This window comes from Physeter macrocephalus, chromosome 13, assembly GCF_002837175.3.
Source record: "Physeter macrocephalus isolate SW-GA chromosome 13, ASM283717v5, whole genome shotgun sequence".
Classification (NCBI taxonomy): Eukaryota; Metazoa; Chordata; class Mammalia; order Artiodactyla; family Physeteridae; genus Physeter; species Physeter macrocephalus.
This window is the reverse complement of record NC_041226.1, coordinates 11,400,369-11,428,087: the sequence shown is the minus strand read 5'-3', so window position 1 is coordinate 11,428,087 and position 27,719 is coordinate 11,400,369. Positions and strand designations below refer to the sequence as shown.

The 27,719-nt window shown below is 38.3% G+C and overlaps 1 protein-coding gene across 17 annotated transcripts in view; it reads left to right on the top strand.

Moving 5' to 3' along the window:
* LOC114487463 (uncharacterized) overlaps positions 1 to 27,719 on the top strand; it is a 512,374-nt gene that overhangs the window by 218,899 nt on the left and 265,756 nt on the right. For 16 of the 17 annotated variants that reach the window (XR_003682566.2, XR_008618993.1, XR_003682565.2 and 13 more), the window contains exon 3: positions 9,456 to 9,581. The exons of the other annotated variant lie outside the window; for it this stretch is intronic. Coding sequence is in view for 1 of the 16 variants with exons in the window: in XM_028497450.2 (XP_028353251.1) it covers positions 9,456 to 9,581 (126 nt within the window). In the remaining 15 variants the exon portion in view is untranslated. The remainder of the gene's footprint in view (positions 1 to 9,455; positions 9,582 to 27,719) is intronic. 17 annotated transcript variants of the gene reach the window in all.

Genomic DNA, 27,719 nt, shown 5'->3' with positions numbered 1-27,719 from the left:
GGACGCGCAGGCTCATCGGCCATGGCTCACGGGCCCAGCCGCTCCGCGGCACATGGGATCCTCCCAGACCGGGGCGCGAACCCGGTTCCCCTGCATCGGCAGGCGGACGCGCAACCACTGCGCCACCAGGGAAGCCCAGTCCTTTTCTTTATTTAAAAATTTTCCCATACCTCTGGCCATACCTGTTTCAACCTAAAACAGAACCAATTTAAAAAAATGTGGGCCTAGAATGTCATACACGTTTTTAAGTGTTTTAGTATAAGTAGCTTAAAATCATTATTAAACAATTTTTGATAATGTGGCTTATAGTAAGAAAAGTCTTGAATCAGTTAGCCTTGGTTGAATCCAAGATAGTATTCTACTCCTAGCTTCTCTCTCTAAATAGGAGTAGAACATTTTTATAACCAGTAAGCAAATTGATCATTAGAACAGAAGACCTGAGCTGTCCAGAATTTCAAGGGAGGGAGGGAAGGAGTGAAGGAAGGAAAGGTAGTGAGAGAGAGATTTTTTTGTGACTACATGTGAATAGTACTACAGTCAGTACAGTGGAGCATGAACTCTCCTTATCAACTCTGAAGTCCAGGGTCTGTCTGGTTAGGACAAAGTGAATTAGGCTGGAAGAAGAGTATTTAAATGTCACAGAAGGTCAGGAAGGGTTGAACCAGTTATGACTGCACTTATTTTTCAGTTGAAAAGCAGATTCCAAATTTCTTCCTTTTTGAAGTTATCAAAGAATATCAAAGGAATTACTTCAGAGTTCATCTTTATATCCAAATGTCTGTAAAAGAACTTAAATGGAACTATTACCAATGGAAATGGAGTTTTAGTCAGCAAGATTTCAGAGTGCTAAATCATCATCAAAGTTGCCAACAGGGATAGTAAATAACCATATAGATGAAACCAAGGTGTGATATGTTAGGTATATCTTTAAAAAATAATTTCAATCATACTCTTAAAAAAATTCTGCATTCATAAAATTCACTACTGAAGAACCAGTTTTTAATTCTGTCTTAACAGTGATATACTTAAAAAAAAAAGATGTTAAGCAGCTTATTACTCTAATTCAGAATTAGAGTACACAGAAAATAAATGGATGTTTAAAACTGGCCAATGGCCTCACTTGTACTCCTGAGACAGGTAGGGTAAGAGTGCCTGAAATTATCCCTATTTGCCGAAGTCCTTAGATTATTCATGCTTAGTAATGTGGAGTCTGAAGCTCTACGTAGATTCAAATATTCTCTCCATTCATAGTCAACCTGCCCTTTCTGCTTGTATAGTAACTATGACCCTTTACAATTCTGAGATTCTAGGATTCTCTCATTCTATACTTATTTTTTATTCTTTAATACTTCCATAAAGTTAACCACTGGTTTTTCTATCAAGTTTGTTCCTTAGAACATACAGATATTTAGTGTATTTACTATTTACAGCTGCATTGTTTATATACATTTGTATACAAATGTGTGTTATGAAGATGATCTTATTGTAACTGATTAGCCTTAGTACATACTCTGCAGCCAGGAGATGGTGCCTCTTTGCGAAGCGTCTCTTTGGAAGACTTCCTGAGAGGCAGTGCATAAGAGGCTAAGAGCATAGGTTTGGGATTAAACAAGATTGCTAAGAGGAATGGAATGTAGGGTTTAAGAGCATGGATCCTGGAGTCAGACTGCCTGGGTTTAGCTGAACTCAAGCTCCATCAATTATGTGCTGTGTGATCTTGCATATTTCACTTAATCAATTTGTGTCTTAGTTTCCTCAAATATAAATGGGAAATTAATCATAGTATTTATCTTATGGAATTGCTGTGAGAAATGAAAAACCCACATAAAGTATTTAGAGCAGTGTTTCTACACACTTAGAATGTAATCAATTGCTGTTTATTTTTGCAATTGTTATTATTGAAAGTTTCACCTTCCAGCTTTATCACATCCCAGTATGACCTTGTGTAATGTCTTAACCCTTCAGTTCGTCCCTCTCTAAAATGAGAATTATAAAGACCTAACTCACAGGGTGGGAATTAATGGCATATTATGGAAAGTACTGAGCAGAGAATGTAGAACTAGGAATATGTAAGTGCTCAGTGAGTGTATATACTCATACCTCTAACTTTTTCCGTGGCTCCCTAACTATGAACATGTGGCTTACGGTGCTTTTGAGAGTGCTGATCAGTGAGGTTTGAGAGAGAGATTGAATGATGTTAAGCAGCTTATTACTCTAATTCAGAATTAGAGTACACAGAAAATAAATGGATGTTTAAAACTGGCCAATGGCCTCACTTGTACTCCTGAGACAGGTAGGGTAAGAGTGCCTGAAATTATCCCTATTTGCCGAAGTCCTTAGATTATTCATGCTTAGTAATGTGGAGTCTGAAGCTCTACGTAGATTCAAATATTCTCTCCATTCATAGTCAACCTGCCCTTTCTGCTTGTATAGTAACTATGACCCTTTACAATTCTGAGATTCTAGGATTCTCTCATTCTATACTTATTTTTTATTCTTTAATACTTCCATAAAGTTAACCACTGGTTTTTCTATCAAGTTTGTTCCTTAGAACATACAGATATTTAGTGTATTTACTCCTATTTACAGCTGCATTGTTTATATACATTTGTATACAAATGTGTGTTATGAAGATGATCTTATTGTAACTGATTAGCCTTAGTACATACTCTGCAGCCAGGAGATGGTGCCTCTTTGCGAAGCGTCTCTTTGGAAGACTTCCTGAGAGGCAGTGCATAAGAGGCTAAGAGCATAGGTTTGGGATTAAACAAGATTGCTAAGAGGAATGGAATGTAGGGTTTAAGAGCATGGATCCTGGAGTCAGACTGCCTGGGTTTAGCTGAACTCAAGCTCCATCAATTATGTGCTGTGTGATCTTGCATATTTCACTTAATCAATTTGTGTCTTAGTTTCCTCAAATATAAATGGGAAATTAATCATAGTATTTATCTTATGGAATTGCTGTGAGAAATGAAAAACCCACATAAAGTATTTAGAGCAGTGTTTCTACACACTTAGAATGTAATCAATTGCTGTTTATTTTTGCAATTGTTATTATTGAAAGTTTCACCTTCCAGCTTTATCACATCCCAGTATGATCTTGTGTAATGTCTTAACCCTTCAGTTCGTCCCTCTCTAAAATGAGAATTATAAAGACCTAACTCACAGGGTGGGAATTAATGGCATATTATGGAAAGTACTGAGCAGAGAATGTAGAACTAGGAATATGTAAGTGCTCAGTGAGTGTATATACTCATACCTCTAACTTTTTCCGTGGCTCCCTAACTATGAACATGTGGCTTACGGTGCTTTTGAGAGTGCTGATCAGTGAGGTTTGAGAGAGAGATTGAATTTGAGCTTTACAGAGGGAAATGTTCTGCATCAACTTTGAGAAACCAAGATATGGTTTTACTGCAGTGGAGGAGACTGGGAGAAAAACCCCTTGCCTCAAGCCAGTCGCCCCAATCTGGCATATAAATCAGAATGCTGTTGAGAAAGAGGCAGGCGAGTAGACTGCAGAGAAGGTAAATTCCTTTCTCTCCCGTAGGAAGTTTCACATGGAAAGTCAACGCACCCTTAGACAGTTGTTCAACTGGAATCATCGAGGACAGGGCTCCACAGGGTGTGCTCTAAGTCCTTGAGACCCTTTTAGGCATCTCTGAAGTCAAAACATTTTTATAATAATATTAAGAGGTTATTTGCCTTTTTTGCTCTCCATCATGAGTGTACAGTGGAATTGGTGATGATGTCATCATTCTGACAGCTAATAGGAATGTACAATTAAGTATTTTGCATTTAAACATTTTCTCAGCTTTAATTTCTATTATGTTAAATATCAATAGATACAACTCATATAAAAAAGCTCTTTGGGGTCCTCAATAATTTTTAAAGGTGTAAGAGGGTCCTGAGACCAAACTGTTTGAGATCTCAATGTTTAATCCAGGAGAATGGGACCATTCTCTAGCTTATGTCTGGAGGTATTTGATGCTAGAAACTGCCGAGAATACTTACCTGCTTCCCTGAATCTTTGCTTCCCTTTCCCCAGATTCTTATGAAGACCATCCCAGTTCTGTTGACACATTCTTCTACAAATTACAGTACAATTGATGAGATGTCATTTCCTTTGACCACAATCATTTTATGCCTTCCTGAGATTCTACCCTAGTCGGTTTGATTGGGCTGCAGCCATATTCTGGTATTCCTGATTGGATTTTGGATACATCCTGTTTCTCTAATCATCACACTTAAAATCCACCTCTCGGGGTGGGCCATTTGGTTTATCTTGCTCAGACACAGTCCCAGAGAGCATCCCAGTCTTTAGGGTTCTAGGCCTTCTTAATGGAGCTTCCACCACTGTACCTACTGTACCAAGTCATAAATAGTAAATGCTTAAGAGGAAAAGCAAATATGGAATTTGTTAAAATTGTTCCAAGTTAAATTTGGTATTTGTTCTTTGCTATCCTGAGTTGGTGTAATCATTAAAGTCTGGTAGAATTATTCAGAGACATGAAATGTCATCTGGAAAACAAAGCCGTGTTACTATTTATTTGAAGTGCTTATGAAAAGCCGTTAAAGTGAATAATTTGAAGAGCTTGGAAATATTTTAATACTGTATGTGGCAGTCATGCAAATTAGTAGGGGCCCATAGGTCCTGGGTCAAAGTGGGTAAGGCCCAAGAGAAATCTGATTTTGAACAAGTAAAAATTTTAATAAATCTTAAAAATATCTACATTTATTGACCATAGAAGCTTACTTTTGTTACATGTTTTCTTGCCTCTAACTGTAAATTAGAAAGACTAGTAAAATATAACAAGGCTATTGAATTCTGAATTTTACTTGAATTATGAATTCAAGTTTTTCTGTACTACAACATTTAATATTTAATTATACACATGATCATATTTTATACTCAAATAAACTTATTTTGTAGTCTTTTTTGAACATTAGGCTAGAAGTTTGAAGATTTTCTAGTTTCAGCTCTGGTTACTAGCTATACAAATCTCAATTAAAAAAATTTTGGGCTTCCCTGGTGGCACAGTGGTTGAGAATCTGCCTGCTAATGCAGGGGACATGGGTTCGAGCCCTGCTCTGGGAAGATCCCACCTGCCGTGGAGCAACTAGGCCCGTGAGCCACAACTACTGAGCCTGCATGTCTGGAGCCTGTGCTCCGCAACAAGAGAGGCCATGATAGTGAGAGGCCCGCGCACCGTGATGAAGAGTGGCCCCCGCTTGCCACAACTAGAGAAAGCCCTCACACAGAAACGAAGACCCAACACAGCCATAAATAAATAAATAAATAAATAAAATTTCCCTTAAAAAAATAAATTTTTAAAGTAGAAATAATAATCCCTTTCCCTCATCAGATTGGGTGGGCATCAAATTATTCATAAACAATAACATGTTCTAAAAACCAATAACCTTCTGAAGGTCTCCCTGGGAGAGCATAGGCTTAGATTTGGGTTTAAACCCTGGTTTTACCTTTTACTGGCTTATTGGCTGTGTGATTTTAGATGTGCTGCTTAATCCTTCTGAGCCTCAGCTACTTCACTGAGCCTCAGCTACTTAACCCTTCTGAGCCTCAGCTACTTCACCGAGCCTCAGCTACTTCACTGGTAATATGAGAATAAAAAACAACCCTGGTAAAACTCCAATTCCCTCTTAAATTTCTCTCGAATAGTTTTGGGGTGCTTACAGAGATACCAAGGGTACCCCATGAAACGTTGCTCTTACTTATCTAGGACTCCCTGTTTTCCTCCTGCACGCCTCTGCCTAAGGAGGCAGTGTCTCCCATGGCTGCAGCAGTTGCTGATATATTATTATCTGTTACTGAGTGAAAACTACCTCGACATTTTATGGATTTAAACAACAAACATTTAGCATCTCACAGAGTCTATGGGTCAGGCATTCAGAGGTGGCTCAGCTGGATTCTTCTGGCTCAAGGTCTTTCATGAGCTTGCAGTCAAGATGTTAGGTGGGGGTGCTTCCCTGGTGGTGCAGTGGTTAAGAATCTGCCTGCCAGTGCAGGGGACATGGGTTCAAGCCCTGGTCCGGGAAGATCCCACATGCCGCGGAGCAACTAAACCCATGCGCGACAACTACTGAGTCCGAGAGCCACAACTACTAAGGCTGTGCTCTAGAGCCTGCGAGCCACAACTACTGAAGCCCACGTGCCTAGTGCCTGTGCTCCACAATAAGAGAAGCCACCGCAATGAGAAGCCTGTGCACCGCAAGAAAGAGTAGCCCCTGCTCGCCGCAACTAGAGAAAGCCCACGCGCAGCAACAAAGACCCAACACAGCCAAAAATAAATAAATTAAATAAATTAATTTAAAAGAAAAAAACATGTTAGGTGGGGCTGCAGTCATCTGAAGGCTTGAGTGGGACAGAAGGGTCTGCTTCCAAGATGGTTCATGTGCAGGGCTGTTGACAGGAGGCTCAGTTCTAGGTAGGCTGAAGCTGGCTCACACCTACTTTTGAGAGCTAATTGTTAGCATTTAAGAATTTTGCAAGCCAATTGTAAAACACAGCCATTATTAAAAATTAAACTATATAAACCTTATTTTAAAAATTATACTAAAAGTTAAGGTAGTAAATCCTCAAAACTCCTCACTTCCTCCATTTTTCCTTTATTGATACTCTCGTGGTTCTTTATGTCTTTTGCATCTGTATGGAGAGAATACTATATAGGTGTGTCCTATTGCACATCTCAATCTCATTCTGTCTCTGAATTCAGTGACATTATGTTGGTAGCTTGAAATCAGCCATGGTGGGAACATTTATATTATGGATATCAGCAAACACTACAAATCAGAACTTGATTTATTGTATTATTGACTGTTTAGAAAGTATAAATTGTGTCCTACACATCCTTTATAATGGTAAAATTTTATATATATATATATAATATGCATACATATATATATAAAATACAGGAGTCAGGGAACATTGGGGGCTCTACTTTGGAGGCTGACAACTAGTCTACCTTTTAGCTACTGATGATTCGTGTCTCTTCCTTACGCAAAATGTACTCACAACCCTCACAAGACCCCCCAAAATCTCAGCCTACTACAACTTCAGATTGAAGTCCAAAATCCCATCATCTAAATCAGGCCCAGATACAGATGCACCTCCTCAGGTATAGTTTTTTAAGTATAACTCCTTAAGTACAGTTGTACTTAATCTGAACAATTGTGAACCTAGAGAGACAGATTATTTCCCTCTAACACATCCAACAGACAGTGGTGGGATAAGCATATGATAACTGCTATAAACACTCCTATGTAAAAATGTGGAAAACAGGAGGCACACAAGTACCAGCGGTCTGAAATCTAACTGGGCATATTTTGGAAGCTGCTAGATTAGGATGTAGTTGTACTTCTCTGTGGTTCATGGATCTGCCCTTTAGGCTCCAGTTTCTACTTTCTGACTCACTCATCCTTTTCCATGAAAGGTAACCCAGGGTTACAGCTGTGTATCTTTCAAGCCTGTTACCTGCAAGTTGAATTTTGAGAGACCAAAACCTTCTTTTTCATTTTGTGCTGTTTCTGTCTCATTCAGTCCAAGCTAGTGGTGTTTCTGTCCAAATAATTGTCTTAAAAACTTTGTGTGCTCCTCATTAGACAAAAACCATATCTGCATATCTTTTTGAGATAAGTCCTTCTCTAACTTGGGCTTCTGCTGAGATTGCTGAGGAAATTTACCCTAAAGTTTCTTAGAAGCCCTATTGTGTGACTGAACAGTTCTCTGAGGCACCGTATCAAATCTATATGAGACCATATTTTCCTGGAAACATCTTGGACTTCATCTTCTCCTGAAAGCCATTTCTTAATTATAACATGTTTGTTAGTCATCTGGAGAGGCTGAGGATTTTTAAAACCAGAAGGTCCTCGTTCCTTTTTAAGTCTTTCCTTTAGCTTATCTCTCTCTGCTTGCATTTTACTACGAGCAGCAAGGAGCATCTAAGCAGCACCTTAAACACCTGCATTGAAATCTTAACTAGGTCATCCCATTTTACATGGTACATTTTTCTGCTTTACACATAACTGCAGGAAGTAGTGTCACTAAATTTTCTGATGCTGTATAGCAACATCCCTTTTCCTCCAATTTCCAGTGACTTTTTCACACATCTCCTTTCAGCCCCGACTCATACCTTCCTCAAAGGCATTCTGGCTTCTACTAATAGTCTGTTCACTGCACATGAGGCTCCCTCCAATACTCTCCGCAAAGTCTTTGCCGCTTCTGCACACTGCCTTTTCCAAAGCCATTTCCATACTTTTATTTGTTACTCTGATGCTCCACTTCCAAGTACCAAAGTAACAAAATCAATAATACTGTCTATTGCTATGTAATAAATTACTCCAAAACTTAGTAGCTTAAATTAATAAACATTTATCTTTTCACCATTTTTGTGGGTCAGGAATTCAGAGCAGCTAGGCTGGGTAATTCTGGCTTGAGATCACTAATGAGGTTGAAGTTAAATTTTTGGCTTGGGATGAAGTCAACTGAGGGCTTGACTGGGGCTGGAAGATCTGCTTCCAAGATGGCTCACTTATAAGATTGTTGGCAGGAAGCCTCAATCTGTCACTGGCTTTTTGGCAGCAGCTCTTAGTTCCTCATCACGTATCCTATCCACAGGGCTGTTTGAGTGTTTGTGGTTTGAGTGTTCATTTGTTCTTACAGAGCAAATGATCCAAGAGAGAAGAAAAAAAATTAGAGCTGCAATGTCTTTTATGACCTATCCTGAGAAGTCAAACACTGCCATTTCCACAATATTTTACTGGTTTCACAGATCAATTGTATTCAGTCAGCATGGGAGGGGATTGTACATGGGCACGGATACCAGGAGGCAGAGAGCTTGGGGGGAGGTATCTTGGAGGATGACTATTACAGATACCAAATTCAGCACCTATGCCACAGATGTTCCCTGAAGATGTCTTGCCACTGAGACTTCCTGTATTGACCAGAACTGTACGTAGGTGCTACTCTTGGTACCTGGGCTAAAGCTGAGAATTCCTGAAGTTGAGATTGCTGATATCTCTTAGACAACACATTGTACCTAAAGCACTCAGCACACTGCCTAGAGCCAAATAAGCACAACAAAAGTAATATTTTTCTTGTCATTCCTGTTTTATAGAAGATTCTGGATCAATTTCTGGCCCAGAAATGCAAATAGTAGCTTCTGGTACAAATATGGAGGACAATCTTGTCCTCTCCATGCCCATTAAAATTGTAGTTAAAAAAAAAATCAAAAAACAAAAAACCAGAACCTTTGCTTCTATTTTACCCCGTCATAGTCCTTTGACTGAGTCCTTGGGGAGTGGGGCCTGTGGACTATAAGAATGATGGACACTGTACTTCCCTTCAGTCCAATGACTGGCCTCTTTGAGTCAAATTTTGACCCCTCCCACTTCCTCTCCATTTCCCCTAAAAATTAATTGTTGTTAACTCTCATTTCCAGCCCGAGTCTCCTGGAGGCTTCCCTCTAACTCCAGGCTTGCTGGTACATGCCTGGATCACATTTGTGCTTGGGCTGGGACATTTCCTGCTATCAACACCAGAAGCAGCTAGAAAACCAAAGATCAAGGTAAAAGCTAAGCTTGGGATAGAACATTCTTAGTTGACTGCAAGCAATGTACGTTCTCAAGCTAGGAGGCCGATTCCTTTTTTTCTCATCTTTAGCTCACTTCTGAGTAATCATAACTAACCCCCAAACATAAATAATACCATTGTTGGATATCATTTTTTGATCACATTTGTTTGAGGCAAAAGGCTTTGCCTTGAAGTAGACTCTTCTGTTTGATTTCTGATGAAAATTAGAATGAGAAGCAGGGAAGTATGGAATTGTTTGAAGAGTTTGATGCTTGACATTAAAAAACAATCTCTCTCTCAAAGCAGTTGTTCAGTCAAGGTAAAGGGTGCTGCTCAATGCATTACTCACAGGGCAGTTGAGGTGCATCTTTTTGGAATTGTCTTGTCATGTGTCTGTGTCCCCACCACTGAATACTCCAGCGATTCTGTTTTCTGAACACTTTGTGGAGCCCCACATGTAGGCATGATAGGACCCTCCGAACTAGAATCATCCCACAGGAAACAGATGGACAATAGCATTTTAAAAATAGTAATAGTGACTACATAGAAACAGATTATGAAGATAAATGCCACCGTATTTTAAATACTAAAATAATAAATTATTTCATAAAGCAACCTAGAATAGTTTAAAATGGGGTAATATGAGAGGAAATTAATTGTTAGGATGAAAATGGACACTTACAGGGACTGTGATTTATGATTTGGCCTCATAATTTCAGGTGATTTGAGTCAGATAAACCAGGGGTTTATCAACAATTTATATGGTCTCTTTGGAGGCAGTATGTGAGGTGGACTGGGGCACAAGGCCTTGGAGAAGTAGGAGGGGGAGTGGGTGAATAGGAGATTTTCAGGAAAAGTCTGGGAGAAACCGTGAGCCTAAAAAACAGGAGGGTCTGGGGGTCTATTATGAAGATACAGAGGGAAAAGAAAAGCTGGGCAGAAACAGGTATATCAAAGCTGGATCCGAAGGCAGGTAGGAATGGTAAGTGGTGGTGATTGCCTTATTTGGCTAGTTGGCCCCTGTAGACTCATTTGTTCATTCATTCAGTCGTTCATCCACTGACTCACTCATTCATTGGTTCTTGCCAAACTTTTTTTGCACAGCTACTGTGTGTCAGATACTGTGCAAGCTCTGCAGAACCAATCCCACTATTTCAGGTTTTAGGTTTTAGCTCCACGCTGGCTAACATCTGTCAAGCCTAGTTCAAGGCATTGCTCATTCATACGATCGATACCTTATATACCAATTATAACATCCTATAGCCATCCCCCAACAGCCTAGTGTGTGTGCTTTTGAACTTCAAGTCACAGTAGAGAGAGAGAGAGCAAGAGAGAGCTTCAGATCCATTCCTTTAAAAGTCAGGCTTCAGATAGTCCAGCCTATTTCTTATGTCAAAGGCAAAAGGATGTGTGAAACCAAATAAAAAGGATAGAGCTCTGAAAACATTACCTGGGCGGGAGGAGGGGGGTATGTTAAACCAGCTGTAGCAGAAGAAGCCGTGCTGATCTTTGCTCTTGAAGAGGTCACAGCTGATTTTCAGCCTGTGTCTCTGAGATGATTTTCACTGCTGACGCTGTTGCAGATTCTCTGTCAGAAGGCAGATGGCTTGCTGGAATATATTTCGCCTTCAACATCTCTGCGCACTAGCATTAGCAATCTGTGGGTGTGCCTCCTACTTCTGCTTTTCTCACCCTAGAGGTGTGCAGTAACAGGTGCTCCCAAACTGTTTTTCTTTCTTGGCCTAGTCTTTGCAATATGTGACTTTATTAAATATCATATAAAAAGGCAGTAGGGAGGCAGAATCAAAGTCATAATTTGGCATAGCCATTATATTAAAGCAGTCATGAATCTTGGTTAAATATTTTCCAAAAGTAAAAGGAAATATGAGAACAATTCAAGCCCACCAGACCTCATTCTCTTTAGGAGGGGAGTGGCAGGCCTGGTGATGGAGGGAGCCTGTAGGCAGAAACAGCCCTGATGTCTCACACCTGTGTCACACCTAGGCTGTGTGGGATTGTGAGCTGCAGCCCTTGGAAGTTATCATTGTTACAAAATGATAGCATGGAAATTAAAAAGAAAAACCATTTAAAATGTATTGCAGCTAATGTTCTTTGGGTTTCTGTTTTAGTATTGTTATACTGTTGAAGTGCATGGAAAAGTTTCCCTACCTTGAGTGTCAGTTTTGCTATGAAGTTAATTATCTTTTAATCGACACCTTAATAGTATTCAACAAGACTTAAAGGGCTGTCCAGGTTGGGGAAAGCACGGCTTGTAACTATTCTGCAATTCGGATTATCTAACCACCCACACTTTATAACCATACCCTTATTTAATCATACTTTTCATTTTCAGAAAGGTGCTTAATTTGAACTCAAGCAGCTGAAACAGTTTATTTTATATAAATCTTGCTCTCTTTCCTTTTGTTTTTAATTACCTCGTTGAACGTTATGCAAGTTAGTGTATCTAAAACAGTATTGGTCTGTATGTGTATAAGAAAAAGTGATTATCTCTAAACTTGAAGGAATTGAGCAATTAATTGAGTCATTGCTGTGCATTTAATTATATTTTACATTAATGAGTAAAATAAACTGTGAAGGTTTCTATACAAATCTCACATTAATTATTTGATAAGGTCGAGGAAAGCTTGACCCATCTGAGAATTTGAGTCAAATGTCTGCCCAGAGTGATTATACTAAAAAGAGAAGAAAAAAAAAAAAATCCCAACATTTTAGGATGTAAGGCCTTGAGGACTTCAAGGTTGCTTAATTTTGCTCTTTTTCTCAGATAGAAATGTACCTTAGGCAACGACAACTTGTTTTTGGTAATTTTTCTGCATTGGCTTTCTATGATTAAGTGTTATTCTCCAGCTATTTCAGCTAATTATCATTGTCTCCCCAAAGGCTGATGAAACAAGAAATCTGAGCAGAATTAGGCTAATTTTACTCCATGGCTTATTAGTCATCCACATGCATGTGTTACTGTGCTAAGTACTGTATCAGGCAAGTTAAACAGCTATTATCCCTGCCTTCCACCCAATCCCTTCTGAAAATTTACCAGGACAACCTGCCAAAGCGTAGGAGAGTGTAAGTAGCCGTACAACCCTTTTTCATGTAGCCTATGGAGGAAGAGTCAAGGTGTGAAGGGAACGTAGCTCACAAAATTGAGGAAATATTGACACTATTGATCTCTTTGAGTCATCTCTCCTTTGAGTCATCTCAATTCTTTGTGTGGAAGCATAAGTTGGTACACTAGCTGTTTGGAAGGAGGTGGACCGAGAGAATTGTCACTGCTGTCATTTCATCTGCAGCAAGATCATCCACATTTCAGCCTGTCATCTCTGGGCTCCTGTCTGAGCTCTGATGTTTATTTCAGGTAGCATGCATCCTCTCTTCTCTTTCTTTGTGGTGTCTTTTCTTTGTTTTGAGGAATGATGAAAATACTGGTCGGAGGGAATAACTAACTTTGCTTTTTTCATTGTGCGTGGTGCCAGTTGTTGCCTTGTACGTGGTTAGTCATCTGAAATTCACACTCCTCAGAGCAAACACGTTTAGAATACAGAAAAAGAATGGCAGGCCTATATTTTGTTTAATCACTTTTTCAAGTGTTTACATCGGTAAATTTAATTATCTTCCCAGCCCCAAATATAGTAATTAATGGATATCAAACATCCTGAATGGAAAGAGCACGGTAATGACCTAAGTAAAAATTTCTGAAATGATCCACGGCTCTTCCAGTAGATCAGTGGATCCTTCCCTCAGAGATTTGAATTCAGTTGGCTTGGGGTGAGGGTCAGCCATCATTAGGTTTTAAAACTCCCATGGGGATTCTGATGCAGAGCCAGGTTGAGAGCTACTTTAGCAGAGTAAGTAGATCAGACTTTCAGTATACAGAGGATTAGGACCAATAAATACATTTTCTGTTACACTGATTAGTAGGAGAAGCCTGAGAAAGATTTGCTAAACTAATTAGAATTTTTAAAATTACAATAAAATTGTTATGTAATAAACCCTTCTCGCTACTAGATTGATTATCTGATATATAAGTGATTTGATTTTATTATACTTAAAAGATTGTAGTAAAATTAAAGGAATTCAACATAAAAATTTAAATTGTTTTATAATTATATCACCTGAAGAAGTCAAGCCTTTTTCTTTGCTCTTGGTGCCCTTATGTAGATATCATATAGGAACTACAGTTATGCATTCACTTTGCTGCTTAAATCAAAAGAAAAGCATTTTATTTTCCTTATCAGTAAACTAATTGCATTCTATTGTAATTATTTCTTTACATAGCCATTTCCTCCAATAGACTTTCAAAGCTCCATGAGACTAAAAATAACATTTTCTTGCTCACTTATATTCATAGGGCCTAGCACAATCCTGGCTCTTATAGTGGATAATATTTGTTAAATGAACTAGTGTTCCTATATATTATTCATAATAAATGAGTTAAGGCAATTAAATTGCTCAGAATAGGGCCTAGAACATAATAAATGTTATTTATTCATCATAATGAATTATAATTCTGCACAATATTCTATAAAGTATGATTTCTTGAACATTTCTTTGTTTTTGTATATTTGGGGTCTTCCCAATTTTTCCAACATTGTAAGTCAGATTAGATTATTATTATCAAGCATATAGCTTATTTCCTCCTTCTGGTTGTTTTCTAGAATAACTTTTTCAGAAAGGGAGTAACTAGATCAATGAATAGATCATTTTTATAATTTTTGAAAATGGTTGCCATGTTACTTTAAAAAATACTTATTATGGAAAATATATGCAAACTAAATGGAACTGGATAATGAGCCCCTATGTATCTATCATTCAGCATCAACAACTGTCAACTTTCTACTATTCCTGTTTCATCTATGCCTCATCCTACTCCCCCACTGAAAGCTACACTCCAGTTTGTTTATCCAGTCACCTTTTGATGGACATTTGAACTACTTCCAATTTGGCTGTTACGAGTAAAACTACTGTAATCATTCATGTAAAATTTTTCATTTTGACAATATGTTTTCATTTTTCTGGTGTGGAATTTTGAGTTGTATGGTTAAGTGTAATTTTAGGCTTATAAGGAACTATAAAATCTTTTCTAAAGTTGTTAAACTATTTTATATTCTCATCAGCAATGCATGAGAGTTCCAGTTGCTCCATATCCTCATCAACACTTACAGTTGTCAGACATTTTCAATATTAGTCATTCTAGTGATATTTCATGGTTTAATTTGCAACTCTGATGACAATGATGTTGAATATCTTTTCATGTTCTTATCAGCCATTCATATATCTTTTTTGTGAAGTAATTGTTCAGATCTTTTGCCTATTATCTTACTGGATTTTTGGCCTTTGTGTCATGAAGTTTGTTAAATAGTCTGGATATAAGTCCTCTGTTAGAAATATGTATTGAGAATACCTTCTCCTGGTCTTGGGCCTCCTTGTCATTTTATTAACAATGTCTTTTGAAGATCAGAAGTTTTTAATTTTGATAAGATCCAATTTACCAAAATTTTTTATGCTGTATATTTTTGTGTCCTAAGAAGTTTTGTGATGCACAAGTTGCATGAATTTTCTCCTGTATTTTCTTGTAGAAGTTTTATAGTTTGGGGATTTAAGTTTAGAACCTTTTGGAAATAATTTTTGTGTTGTGAGTAAGCATTGGTGTTCTTTTTTTGATGTAAATATCTAGTTATCCCATTACTTATTGAAAAGATTATTCATCCCCCTTGGCACCTTTGTTGAAAATCAACTCACCTACAATAAATCTTCTAGTTTAATATCATTCAGAGCCGTTCTTCTCCTCTAGTTAAAGCTGAAATTATATAGAAATTAGTACTAGAAATGGTTCTAGAGGAACAGAACCTTAGAAAGTGTGGTGGGGAGGTCTCTATAACGGTTCTGGGTTATCTGAATTTCCATTGGTAAAGGGAGGGGACACAGGTGTGGCATGTAGGGCAAAATGGTTACTTAAATTACTCCCTCTTGTAAGCAAATGCTTACAGAAAGAGGTAAAATTTTGAGTGACTATGTATTTGTTGTTGTAGAGTATTTTACTATGAATAAAGAGTTTACTAGGTTTGACTGGTTGATTCTATGTTCACTCACTAGTGAATTTGACACTTTTTCAGAAAGAAAATTATGAGCCCAGAGATTTAAATTGAAGATGAAGACTAGTCACCAGAAATATTCTATGATTTCCCTAAAAGAAATCCTTATCTTATATGTCACAGATTTCTGAAAACCAGATCCAGAGACTAATGCAGTAGGTGACAGAATTACAATTTATCCGTAGGTGTGATGGGCAGTGGCATGACTGGTGACCAGCGTGGACAGTTTTATGTGGCATACACTTCCCTTCCACAGAAAAGGAAAATGGTAATTCTTACTGATGTAGCTAGTGAGACGCCATTTGCAGGATTCCTATGTAATTTTTAACCACTGTGTTTGACAATAAGATTTGAAGACCATTTTATCTGCAGTAAACCTTGAAAATATTTGCATCCATAAATTACAAAAAAGATAAATTCTGAGGTCAAGGGGAAAGTATGTGCCATTAATGGACCTTAGGCAATATGATGAACAGCTCAGCTTACTATATTGAGGATGTGACCAATACAGGGCTGTCTTGGACACAGAATGCAGAAACATAAGTGACAAACCAGGTAAGTTGAATAAATATGGATTTTGATGATAAAGTTCAATCTGAGGCCTATATTGAAAATATTTAATGGTTCTTAGTATTAAAAAATGAGCAAGTGCGTTTTATAATGGAAAAGACATGGGGTGTGTTGGAGCCACACTAATAACCTTGTTTTGGATCTTGCCTCCAACATTTATTAGCTGTGTAATCTTTGACAAGGTACTTAGATCCTTCACTGTAGAAATGGAAATAAACCTACCTTGCAAGGTTTTGGGGGGTTTTTTTGTTTTTTTTTTTTTTGCGGTACGCGGGCCTCTCACTGTTGTGGCCTCTCCCGTTGCGGAGCACAGGCTCCGGACGCGCAGGCCCAGCCGCTCCACGGCATGTGGGATCCTCCCGGACCGGGGCACGAACCTGTGTCCCCTGCATCGGCAGGTGGACTGGCAACCACCGCGCCACCAGGGAAGCCCCCCTTGCAAGGTTTTTAAAGAAGATTAAATGAGGTAAAGTCTAAAGCTGCAGATGGTAGGTGCTATAAAATTTTCTCTCCCCAAACTATTGATCAATTTTCTTCCTAGGTATTATTTTAGGCAATTAGGGGAAAAATTTACACTTTTAGGCTAATCAGCTAAACCAGTGTTTCTCAAACTTAGCATGCATTTGATTTACCTGGGATCTTGTTAAAATGTAGATTGTGCTTGTTAAAATGTAGATTGTGCTTCCTCAGAGGAGGTCTGGGGAAGGGCCTGAGATACTGCATTTCTAACACAATCCCAGGCAATGTCACCACTGCATTCTGCAGACCTCTGTTGAGTAGCAAAGAGCCAAATCATAGTAACTGCTTTTGTGACACAGTGATAGTGTCCTTGGTGTATAAAAATTAATAAACAGAAACCCTATTTAAAATGGAGTTGGAGTCGGGAATTCAGAAGGGGACGCTCTCATGAACTACCACTAGGGGTCAACAGAAGACCCAACAGGAAGAGAGCTACCTTTGCATCTCCAACAGGAAGGAGGTTTACTGAGCAGCACTTTACTACTCAGCTTGAGGAATGAAAAATTCCTCCTTGCCCAGCAACAGCCCAGCCAATGAGAGACTCTCACAACTCAGCCAATGAAAAGCCACTACACTTTGAACTCCCAGTTTTCTCCAATGGACTTTTTGTTTATAATAGCCCCTCCCAACTCCACTTATCCTCTATAAAAGAAGGCTTCCCTCCTTTCTCCAGACTTGCCTGTGATTTGCCATAGATTGCATTTCCTGAATTGCTAGTCTTTGCTGTTCCCTAATCCATTTTGCTGGTAAAATAAGTGGCTGTTTTATTGTTTTAAGTCAACATTGGGTAAGGACTTGTTGCTGCAGGAATGGGCTGGCTTTCAGGTCAGATCAGATCTTAGAGTAGCCTATTTGACTGTTATATTGATCTCTATATAATATCCTGTGGTTTAGGTGAAATGATGAGTTCTTGATTGAATGGGCCAGAAATTCACCCAAAATATAAACAGACACTTATGTGTAAACACAATCTTAACTCTCATTACAAAACTGAAACAAAGAAACAAGCTTGTGATATTCTCTATCACTAAAATCTACTTTACCTGGCTTAATTTTTTTTAAAATAAAGAATTATATATGCAGGTGAGGTTCTTTTGTTTTTTTGTCTTATCCTTTGATAGTTAGTGATGCAATCAAGACATTTAGAAAGTACAAAGACCCAGTTTTAGTTGAGACTCCTAGTAATTTTGAATTGCAATCTTTTTATTTTTTTTCAAGGGCTGAGTTGCAGAACATTGGTTATACCAACTAATTTCACGGTTCATGATTGAACATAAGGCTTTAATTCAATTGTGGACATTTAAAAGATATTTTAAACAGCAAGCACAGTGCAAATTCTTAATATTCAGCCAGAAATGAGGCATTGTTGTTTATAACAGCAGCAAAAAGATTTGCAATCACCTAGTCATTAGGTTTTTTAAAAAATCTATCACACTGGAGGAGAAGACTTAATTCATGCAATGTAGGAAGAAAAAGATGACTGTGAATTGAATTTTAGAGGGCAGAGATTACTAAGAGGAAACCAGCACCCTTACTGTGAAAAAATCATCTTTAAACTACAAGAGGCAAACAAACTCTATAAATATGAATGGACTGATGATTTCATGAATCTTTATAATTTTTATTTATAATCCTTTAAGGTTTCATCTTCTAGCTAACTTCTAGCTACATTTTGTCCTGGAAGAAAAAATTTAAAAGTAAAAGTGATATTTAAAAAGATGGCTAAGGACCAATTTCCAAATGTATTCAGCAAAAGGAAAATGTTAAACATTAAACCTCCTAGCTCTGGGCCTCCAGCTGCCTAACAAAGCACACACATCTAAGCAGAGGGTATGAACTGTAGTCACATGGTTTTCCTACAATCTACTTGACCTCAAACATCCAGGTGGAAGCTGAAACACTCCACCACTCAGCTTTTTCTGAATAATAGATATGAAGCTTCTTGTAGGTAACAGACTTTAGAAGGCCAAAATTTTTTTAGTTCTCTTGTGGAGGTCATAATGTCAATTTAACTTTCAATTACCTTAAAACAATTCTAGCTTTATTTATTTATTTTTGCGTTACGTGGGCCTCTCACTGTTGTGGCCTCTCCCGTTGCGGAGCACAGGCTCCAGACGCACAGGCTCAGCGGCCACGGCTCACGGGCCCAGCCGCTCCGCGGCATGTAGGATCTTCCCGGACCGGGGCACGAACCCGTGTCTCCTGCATCGGCAGGCGGACTGGCAACCACTGCGCCACCAGGGAAGCCCAACAATTCTAGCTTTAAAGAAGGAAATAATGTTAAAGCTTTTGGCTTTGAAAGGAAGGCTTCAAATAACCCACCAACAGGAAAGTATTTTGCTTTTTGTAATTAAAAAATTAAGCCTAATAAAAATGGAGCTTTAATCCTTTTTTAAAATAAAGGTTATAGGTTACATGATTCCAGTTTTGAATTCCTAATGCAGTTTTTCACTGTGTCTGAGAACCAAGCAACATTCAGTTCATTCAGTTCCTAGCCCTCTTGTCATGGTAAGCAGAGTGGGAGGCATATCTGAATACCTGGTTCCATGCCTAGGTTGGTTATCGGACCCTGGGTATATCTCTGCACCTCCCCTGGACCTTAGCTTCCTTATATGTGAAACAATAATGTTGGTGATAACAAAAGTGACATAGCTAGCAAGTAGTAAGGTTGTAAGTAAGAAGTTAATAGTAAGCCATGAAACGAGGATGAGAACAGCTGTTAGATCGCAAGTCTGTATTCCACCACTGTGCTATCCTGCCTCAGGTAGACTAGCTGATATTTGCAGCTCCAAAATGATATATGACCATATTTCCATTTTTCCTCCAGAAAAATGCCTACCCAAACCATTAAGCAAGATTGTTTTTCATCTTATTTTTAAATATTTCTAGGGATAGCATCTTTTTAAAAAAAATTATTTTATATTGGGGCATAGTTGGTTAACAATGTTGTTAGTTTCAGGTGTACAGCAAAGTGATTCAGTTATACATATGCATGTATCTATTCTTTTTCAAATTCTTTTCCCATTTAGGTTATTACAGAATATTGAGCAGAGTTCACTATGCTATACAGTAGGTCCTTGTTGGTTATCTATTTTAAATATAGTGGTGTGTACTTGTCAATCCCAATCTAGGGATAGCATTTAAAATAGTTCATAAAATGGGCTTCCCTGGTGGCGCAGTGGTTGAGAGTCCGCCTGCCGATGTGGGGGACGCGGGTTCGTGCCCCGGTCCGGGAGGGTCCCGTGTGCCGCGGAGCGGCTGGTCCCGTGAGTCGTGGCCGCTGGGCCTGCGCGTCCGGAGCCTGTGCTCCGTGGCGGGAGAGGCTGCGGCAGTGGGAGGCCCGCGTACCGCAAAAAATAAATAAATAAATAAACAAACAAACAAATAAATAAATAAAATAAAATAAAATAGTTCATAAAGGAAGTCTATTTCTGTAGCCCCAGTTATGGCAAAAGTGTTTCTTGTTTAAATATACTCTTTTGACACAATTCTAGCGCATTTCTTTAAATATGCCTACTTATAATTGTAATAATGTGTTACATATGTGGAAATAGGCTATCTTGTATCCTGTCTTTCTTAGCACAAATATTCATGTTTTCACAAATCCATGTCTTTTCTCCTAGCTTTGTGGCTTCCCCTTCTCCTCACCACAATTTTCCCTCATTCCTCTAATCTGTTTAGTCAAAATGTGAACACATTTAAGTGCTACTACATGTCAGGCAGTGTCTTAGATGCTGGGACTATCAAAGTGAACAATTCCTCCAGAAATTTATAGGCTAATAATTAAGACAAACAAGTAACTGATTGTTATAATATTAAGCATGATGATTTCATGTGAGAGGTGCTATACAAATATCAAAAGGAAGTATAACTTCATTCACTGGAGAGTAAAAAAAGTTCCCCCAAAGAGGGGATGCTTGAGATGAATCTTGAAGGGAGAAGAAGAGGAAGGGGGTTCTGAATAGCAGGGATATCACGCATGCACATGCAAGCAAAAGAGGCGTTCAGAACACAGTGCTCGGGAAATACACAGGTAGTTGGCAATGGCTGCCCCCAAGAGCTTGGGTCAGGAATGGCAAGAAGTGAAGCTGAAGAGGTAGGCTGAGTTCAGGTAACAAAAGGCATGTGTATTCAACTAGCAAATTTAAACTTGACTCCCAACACTCTGGAGAACAGTGAAAGATTTTTTTGTGTGTGTGTGGTACGCGGGCCTCTCACTCTTGTGGCCTCTCCCGTTGCGGAGCAGAGGCTCCGGACGCGCAGGCTCAGCGGCCATGGCTCACGGGCCCAGCTGCTCCGCGGCATGTGTGATCTTCCCGGAACCGGGGCACGAACCCGTGTCCCCGGCATCGGCAGGCGGACTCCCAACCACTGCACCACCAGGGAAGCCCAAGAACAGTGAAAGATTTAAAGCATGGGAGTGACATGATCAGATAGCCATTTTCTAATAATCTTCTTGAGAGAGAAAGTGCTAGGAAACATCAAAGATGCTGTATAAATGAGATTTTTCTTTTCTGTATTAACCATACCAAAGCCAGTTCCTGACCTCAGTAGGGAAATTTCATTCAGAATATACACTCTGTGTGGAAATCATTATTTCTCAGAATTAATCAAATTTTCCCAGCTTTAGTGAGATATAATTGACATACAACATTGTGTAGGTTTAAGGTATACAATATAATAATTTGATATATGCAAAATGATTACCATAATAATGTTAGTTAACCCATACTTCACCTCACATTATTATCCTGTGTGTGGGGGGAGAACTTTAAGATCTATTCTTTGAACAACTTTCAGGTATACAATACAGTATCAATACAATATAATAATTTGATATATGCAAAATGATTGCAAAATGATTACCATAATAATGTTAGTTAACCCATACTTCACCTCACATTATTATCCTGTGTGTGGGGGGAGAACTTTAAGATCTATTCTTTGAACAACTTTCAGGTATACAATACAGTATCATTAAATATAATCACCATGCTGTTCATTAGATCCCCAGAATTTATTCATTTTATAACTGGAATTTAGTATCCTTTGACTTCCTTCACCTATTTCTCCTACTCCCTCTACCCCTGTCAACCACAAATACTCTCTGTTTCTATGAGTTTTTTTTTTTCCTTTTAGAGTCCACATACAAGTGAGATCTTACAGTATTTGTCTTTGTCTGACTTATCTCACTTAGCCATTGTGGCGTATATACATATATATATATATGCCACATTTTCTCTGCCCATTCATTTGTTGATGGACACATGTTTCCATGTCTTGGCTATTGTGAATAATGCTTTAATAAACATCGGGTACAGATATCTCTTTGACTTAGTGATTTCATTTCCTTTAGATATATACGCAGAAGTATATATACCCAGAAGTATGCTGGATTATGTGGTAGTTCTATTTTTAATTTTTTGAGGAACCTCTGTTACTGTTTTCCATAATGGCTGCACCAATTTACATTCCCACCAACAGTGTACAAGGCTTTTCTTTTTTTCACATCCTCTTTAACACTTGTTACGTCCTCTCTTTTTGATAACAGCCTTTTGACAGGTGTGATATAATATCTTATTGTGGTTTTGATTTGTATTTCCCTGATGATTGGTGATGTTGAGCACCTTTTTCATGTACCTGTTGACCATTTATATATATCTTTTCTGGAAAAATGTCTATTCAGATCCTTTGCCCATTATTTGTTTTTTGCTATCGAGTTGTATGAGTTCTTTATATAGTTGGGATATTAAACCCTTATCAGATATATGATTTGCAAATATTTTCTCCCATTCAGTAGGTTGTCTTTCATTTTGTTCACCATCTCTTTTGCTATGCAGAAGCTTTTTAGTTTGGTGTAATCCCACCTATTAATTTTGCTTTTATTGTTTGTGCTTTTGGTGTTAATATCCAAAACATCATTGCCAAGACCACTGTCAAGGAACTTTCTATATTTTCTTCCATTAATTTTATAGTTTCAGGTCTTACATTTAAGTCTTTAGTCCATTTCAAGTTAATTTTTGTGTATGGTTTAAAATAGCAGTTCAGTTTAATTCTTTTGCATGTAGATAAGAATTGACCAGTTTAATCAGGTACCTGTGAGGGCCAGCAAGTCTGATGGGGAGAAGGGAGTCACCTGGGAATGTAGAAAGCCAGGCCTGGGGGATTAACCTGACTGTGGGTCTGGCTTTTCATAGTACCCAAAATCAAAATTTTATTGTAATCACCCTGACTTGATCCAGTTTAGTTCAGTCTATAAGAGAGCCTCATCTTTGTGTGGGAGCTGTGTTTGATCTGAGTATACTCAGATTTCCTCTTTAGATCAATTTTCCACCCTTTCTAGCCAGAGCAGAAAGCAGTTCCTTCCCCTAGGCCTGAAGAGCGAAGGTGTTGTTGGCCCAGGTGAGAGCTGTAGCCAAGGGAAGGGCCACCCACAGATTGTGTGATCAAAGGCCGAGGAGTCCAGCCTCAAACCATGGCCCAGTTTTTTGTCATGGCCTTCAGTTGATCAACCCAAGGGGAAGCCAGCAGGCAGGGCTAGTAAAGTGGTTGATAGAAGTCAGCCTCGCAAGGCCAAACAGGACAGGGAAGGGTGGAAAATTGATCTAAAGAGGAAACCAGAAAATAACCAGCATAGTATAATTGAATATTGCACATGGCCAATGTGCTCTTCGACCGTCTCCAGTATGGCTTCATCTACCCCATGCTTGGGAATCAGCTCTTGTCAAGGTCACCAACATGGTCAAGTTGCTGATTCCAAAGAACATGTCTCTACCTTCATCTTGACTCTCAGGAGAATTTACCACAGTTGCCAACCTTCTTGCATGGTTCCTCTTTCTCTGTCCAATATCTGAATGCTCAAAGGCCTCAGACAGAAGTGGGTCCATGTTTTCGGGTCTGATGCTTATCCAATGTAGGGGGCATTCTTTAAGTAAAATGGATATAAAATTATAAATACAAAATTAAGTATGAAAGTAAATATTCAGAAAGAGAAATTATAATCATTTTTAAAATGTTTATAAATACCAAAAACATTATGAAATTTTTTTAAAAACATTTTTTTATTAATTAACTATAGGACATGCCTTCATAGTACTTTTTTCCCCTACAATTTGGTCTGGATATTTTTTGGTCACCTCTTTATATGACAATGATTTTGTAATATTTTCTATAGAGAGACTAGAGAAATAATTGAGTATTTCTTTTGGTTGAACAGAAATTGTTTTATATTATGTTTGGCTTAGCGACTTTTTTCCCATCTTTATAACATTATTGGTAATGCCATATAAAGTTTTAGGATGTTTAAGTTGGGCAACTTCTATCAAGTTTCTTTCATATTTCAGCTGTAAGATTTTATGACACTTCAAGTCTTCTTGTACAGTGATTAATTATAATTACTCTGCAATGACAGCACTCATTAACCATTTGTCATCAGTGTCCTCCTTGCAGTGGGGTAGCATGAGATTTATATTATCTTGTACATCAGTGTTTTGCCTCAAATCAGCAAGAGCTTTAATTCCTTTCCAGTGTTCTCCTAAGATTCACTTCTTGTCATTAATAGGATTATCACACAATCTAAAGCTTATTCTTTGCTTCTAAATTTATCTTTTCCTCTTAATGAATAACTGCTCTTAGTATGGTATGAAATTATTTTTGTTATCATTTGCTTTTTGAGATTAGAATAATTTCTACTGATTTCATCACTCATAGTTATTGTTTTTGCTTCATAGTCCATTAATAATTTTACCTGGATTTACCTTTCAATTCTATAATAAATAAATTTAAAGATAACAAAAGAAGGGACTCTTCATATTAAGCTCAATGCAATGTGTAGTTTCTCACTTATTTTAGTAAGATGTTACAAATGTCTTTCATTCAAAATTGTAGTTAAAATTGTGTGTTGGAAAATTAGTAACTTTTTGAATAAACTTTTTTGCTTCTTGTTGATGTTCAAGTTCCTCTTTCAGCTCTTTGACAATATATTTTAGGGTCCTAAAAAGGTCGTTTTATCTAGGTTGTAGGGCTTGAACAGCTTTGTAATGGAGACACCATCTTGTTCACTTAAATTCTTAAAAAGCAATCAAAATGACATATTCATAACTGTTTCAACCTACTGAGTAGTCAACGGTTTTAGGTGCTGTGGCAGCAGCTTCTTCTCTAGAGCAATTAAGGGAATAAGCTATGCAAAGCACATATTATAAGTACTTATTAAAGTTCTTAAAGTGTGTTTGCAGCCCTTTGTCCTTACTTTTTGTATAGTTGCATTGCCATATGACTGTCCATGAACTGTAATTCAATGGCAGGTTACAACTACCCAGAACTTGTTTCACTTTGTGGACTCTTAGAAGCATTTTATGTTTCAGGTATCTTTTGATGGTGAAAAAGTTAAAAATTGCCATAGAGTTTTTCCCTTATAAAGTAGGGCACAATAATTGCCAGCTGACCTGTGCTTGTCACAACCAGTGTAGAATCTATCAGTAAGATGGTGGTTAGCATGTTCCTGCAAGCTGTTCGTATACAGAGGTGGCAAGCAGTAGCTTTGTACAAGGAATAGGATATGAACCACAGAAATGTGGCTTATTGAACCTACTAAATATATTCATAACTCTACCTCCCATTAGCCAAGTTCCAGAAATGACACTGGCCATCCCATTACTACTTGACGAGGTAAAAAATTTGCTAAATTCGACCCTGGTTCTTGGAAGGGGCCAGAATAAGTGAGTCCTCTGGCCTTGGAACTCAGTTCTTGGTCAGATTTTCTTTTCTGTCAATTCTCTCTTCCTTATCTATAGACTTATCCAGTCCCAAGACTTTAAATCCAACAATTACAACAGATTTCAAATTTGTAGTTGTAGATATAGTCAATTGCCAACTTGACAATTTTGTTTGGATGTCTAATATTCCTTTCAATATTAATATTGAATATTTGCAAAATGGAGATTTTGATAGCTATCTCAACTCATTCCTACACCCCCACTATCCCTGTGCCAAAATAGCCCCCTCTCAGTCTTTCCCTTCTCCATATATGGCACCATCATCCACTTAGTTGCTAAAGCCTCAAAAGTAGGAATTATTCTTGATTCTTTCTCTTCCCTCTCTTCTCTCCAACAGCAAGTCCTGTGGGTTTCATCTTCAGTGTATCTCAAGTTCTTTTTTTCTCTACATATCTAGTCCACTACCTTGGATCAGGCTGCCATTATATCTTAACGTCTTGATCTTCCACTCTTAACCTTTTCTAATCTGTGGATTGGATTATGTCCCTTCCCTGCTTAAGACCCTTCACTTGGCTCCTTCTTCCTTCAGATAATGAAGCCCTTGCTATTTACTGTGGTTTACAAGGTTCTGCTCATCTTCTCATCTTTCCAACCTCATCTCATTCTACTCTCCTGTGTATTCACTAAGCAGCTGCACACTGTGTTCTTCATGTTCCTTAAACACATCAGGCCCTTTTGTGCTTTGAGCTCTTATTTTCAACTTGGGGCTGGAATGATTTTTGCCACTTCTCTTCATTCTTATTTTTCAAATCTCAAGGCAAAGGTCACCTTTGCAGGGAGGACTTCTCTTAGTCCTCTCTCTAAAGTAGTTTCCCCAGGTACTCTACTGCATCACTCTGCCTGTTTCTTTTATTGTACTCAAACTGTGATTATCTAACTCATTATTTCTTATTTGTTGACTGTTTACCCCACAAGAATGTAAGTACTCTGAGAGCAGAGTCTTGGACCCACTTGCTCACACTGAATCCTCAGAGCCTAGCTTAGTGCTCATATCTAGTACGAGCTTAATAAATGTTTATTAAATGAATGAATGCTTGGACATTTTTTTCTTCCCTGTAAAATAAGTAGCATAGCTTTTCCCAGTTCATAGAAAGGTGAGAATTAGTAGAATCAATGTTTTCATGAGCGCGATGAGATATTTTCTTTTTCTGACTAAACTTGTGCTTTTAGGTTCTCATTTTCCTTCTCTTCTCCTCCTTCTTCTTATGATTCTGGGTCCACTTCCCTCCCACTGTTCTCACCTGTGACTGCACCTATTATCCATGTCTCCATACGCTGCATTTCTAGTTCTCACTTCCATGCTGAACACAAACCTGTGTTCCCAACAGATGCAAAGTGGAATTAAATTTTTCCTTCAAATAAATCTGTTTCTTCTTTTGTGTTAATAATGCCAACATTTTTCTGAGATACTCAGAGTGTCATTCTCAACCATCCTCTTTCACCTCCTAAAACAAACTGGTTAACAAGACTATTGCTCTGTCTTCCAAATGTACTTTGAATTTGTCCAGTCCTTCCAATTCCCAGGGCTTCTACCCTAATACGGAACCTCACTATCCATGACCTCAGGTGTCAGGCCTTCTGACAGACCTTTCCAAATCCAATATTTCCCCTGATCATAGTATTCTTCCGATTAGTACCTAGATCATCCTTTCAAATATAGTTGTTGATACTCCCTTGCTTGGAAATCTTTGAAGTTCCCTCAGCTTCAGAGTATAAACCAAAGTCCTTGGCAAATCCTTCAAGGCTCTCTGTAATCTGGTCTCAATACATTTTCCAGTCTTCTAGTCCATGATAATCCATTGCAACTGCATTCATCGCAGTGGACACACCTTAAGATCCCTTACTATTTGAATTAACTCATGCTTTACTCTATGACAGGATTATCTCCTCCTCAAATGTGTACCAGTTAAAAGCTTATTATTTTAAAGGGATAACTCAAAACCACTCTCCCCCCAAAGCCATTCCCAGTTGGTTTTCATCTGTTATTTGCTATTTTGCTATGAAAACTCTTATTGCATTCTTCCATGTATCCTGTATTTTTTTTTTTTTTTTTTTTTTTTGTCTGAGGTACGCGGGCCTCTCACTGTTGTGGCCCCTCCCATTGCGGAGCACAGGCTCCGGATGCGCAGGCTCAGCGGCCATGGCTCACGGGCCCAGCCG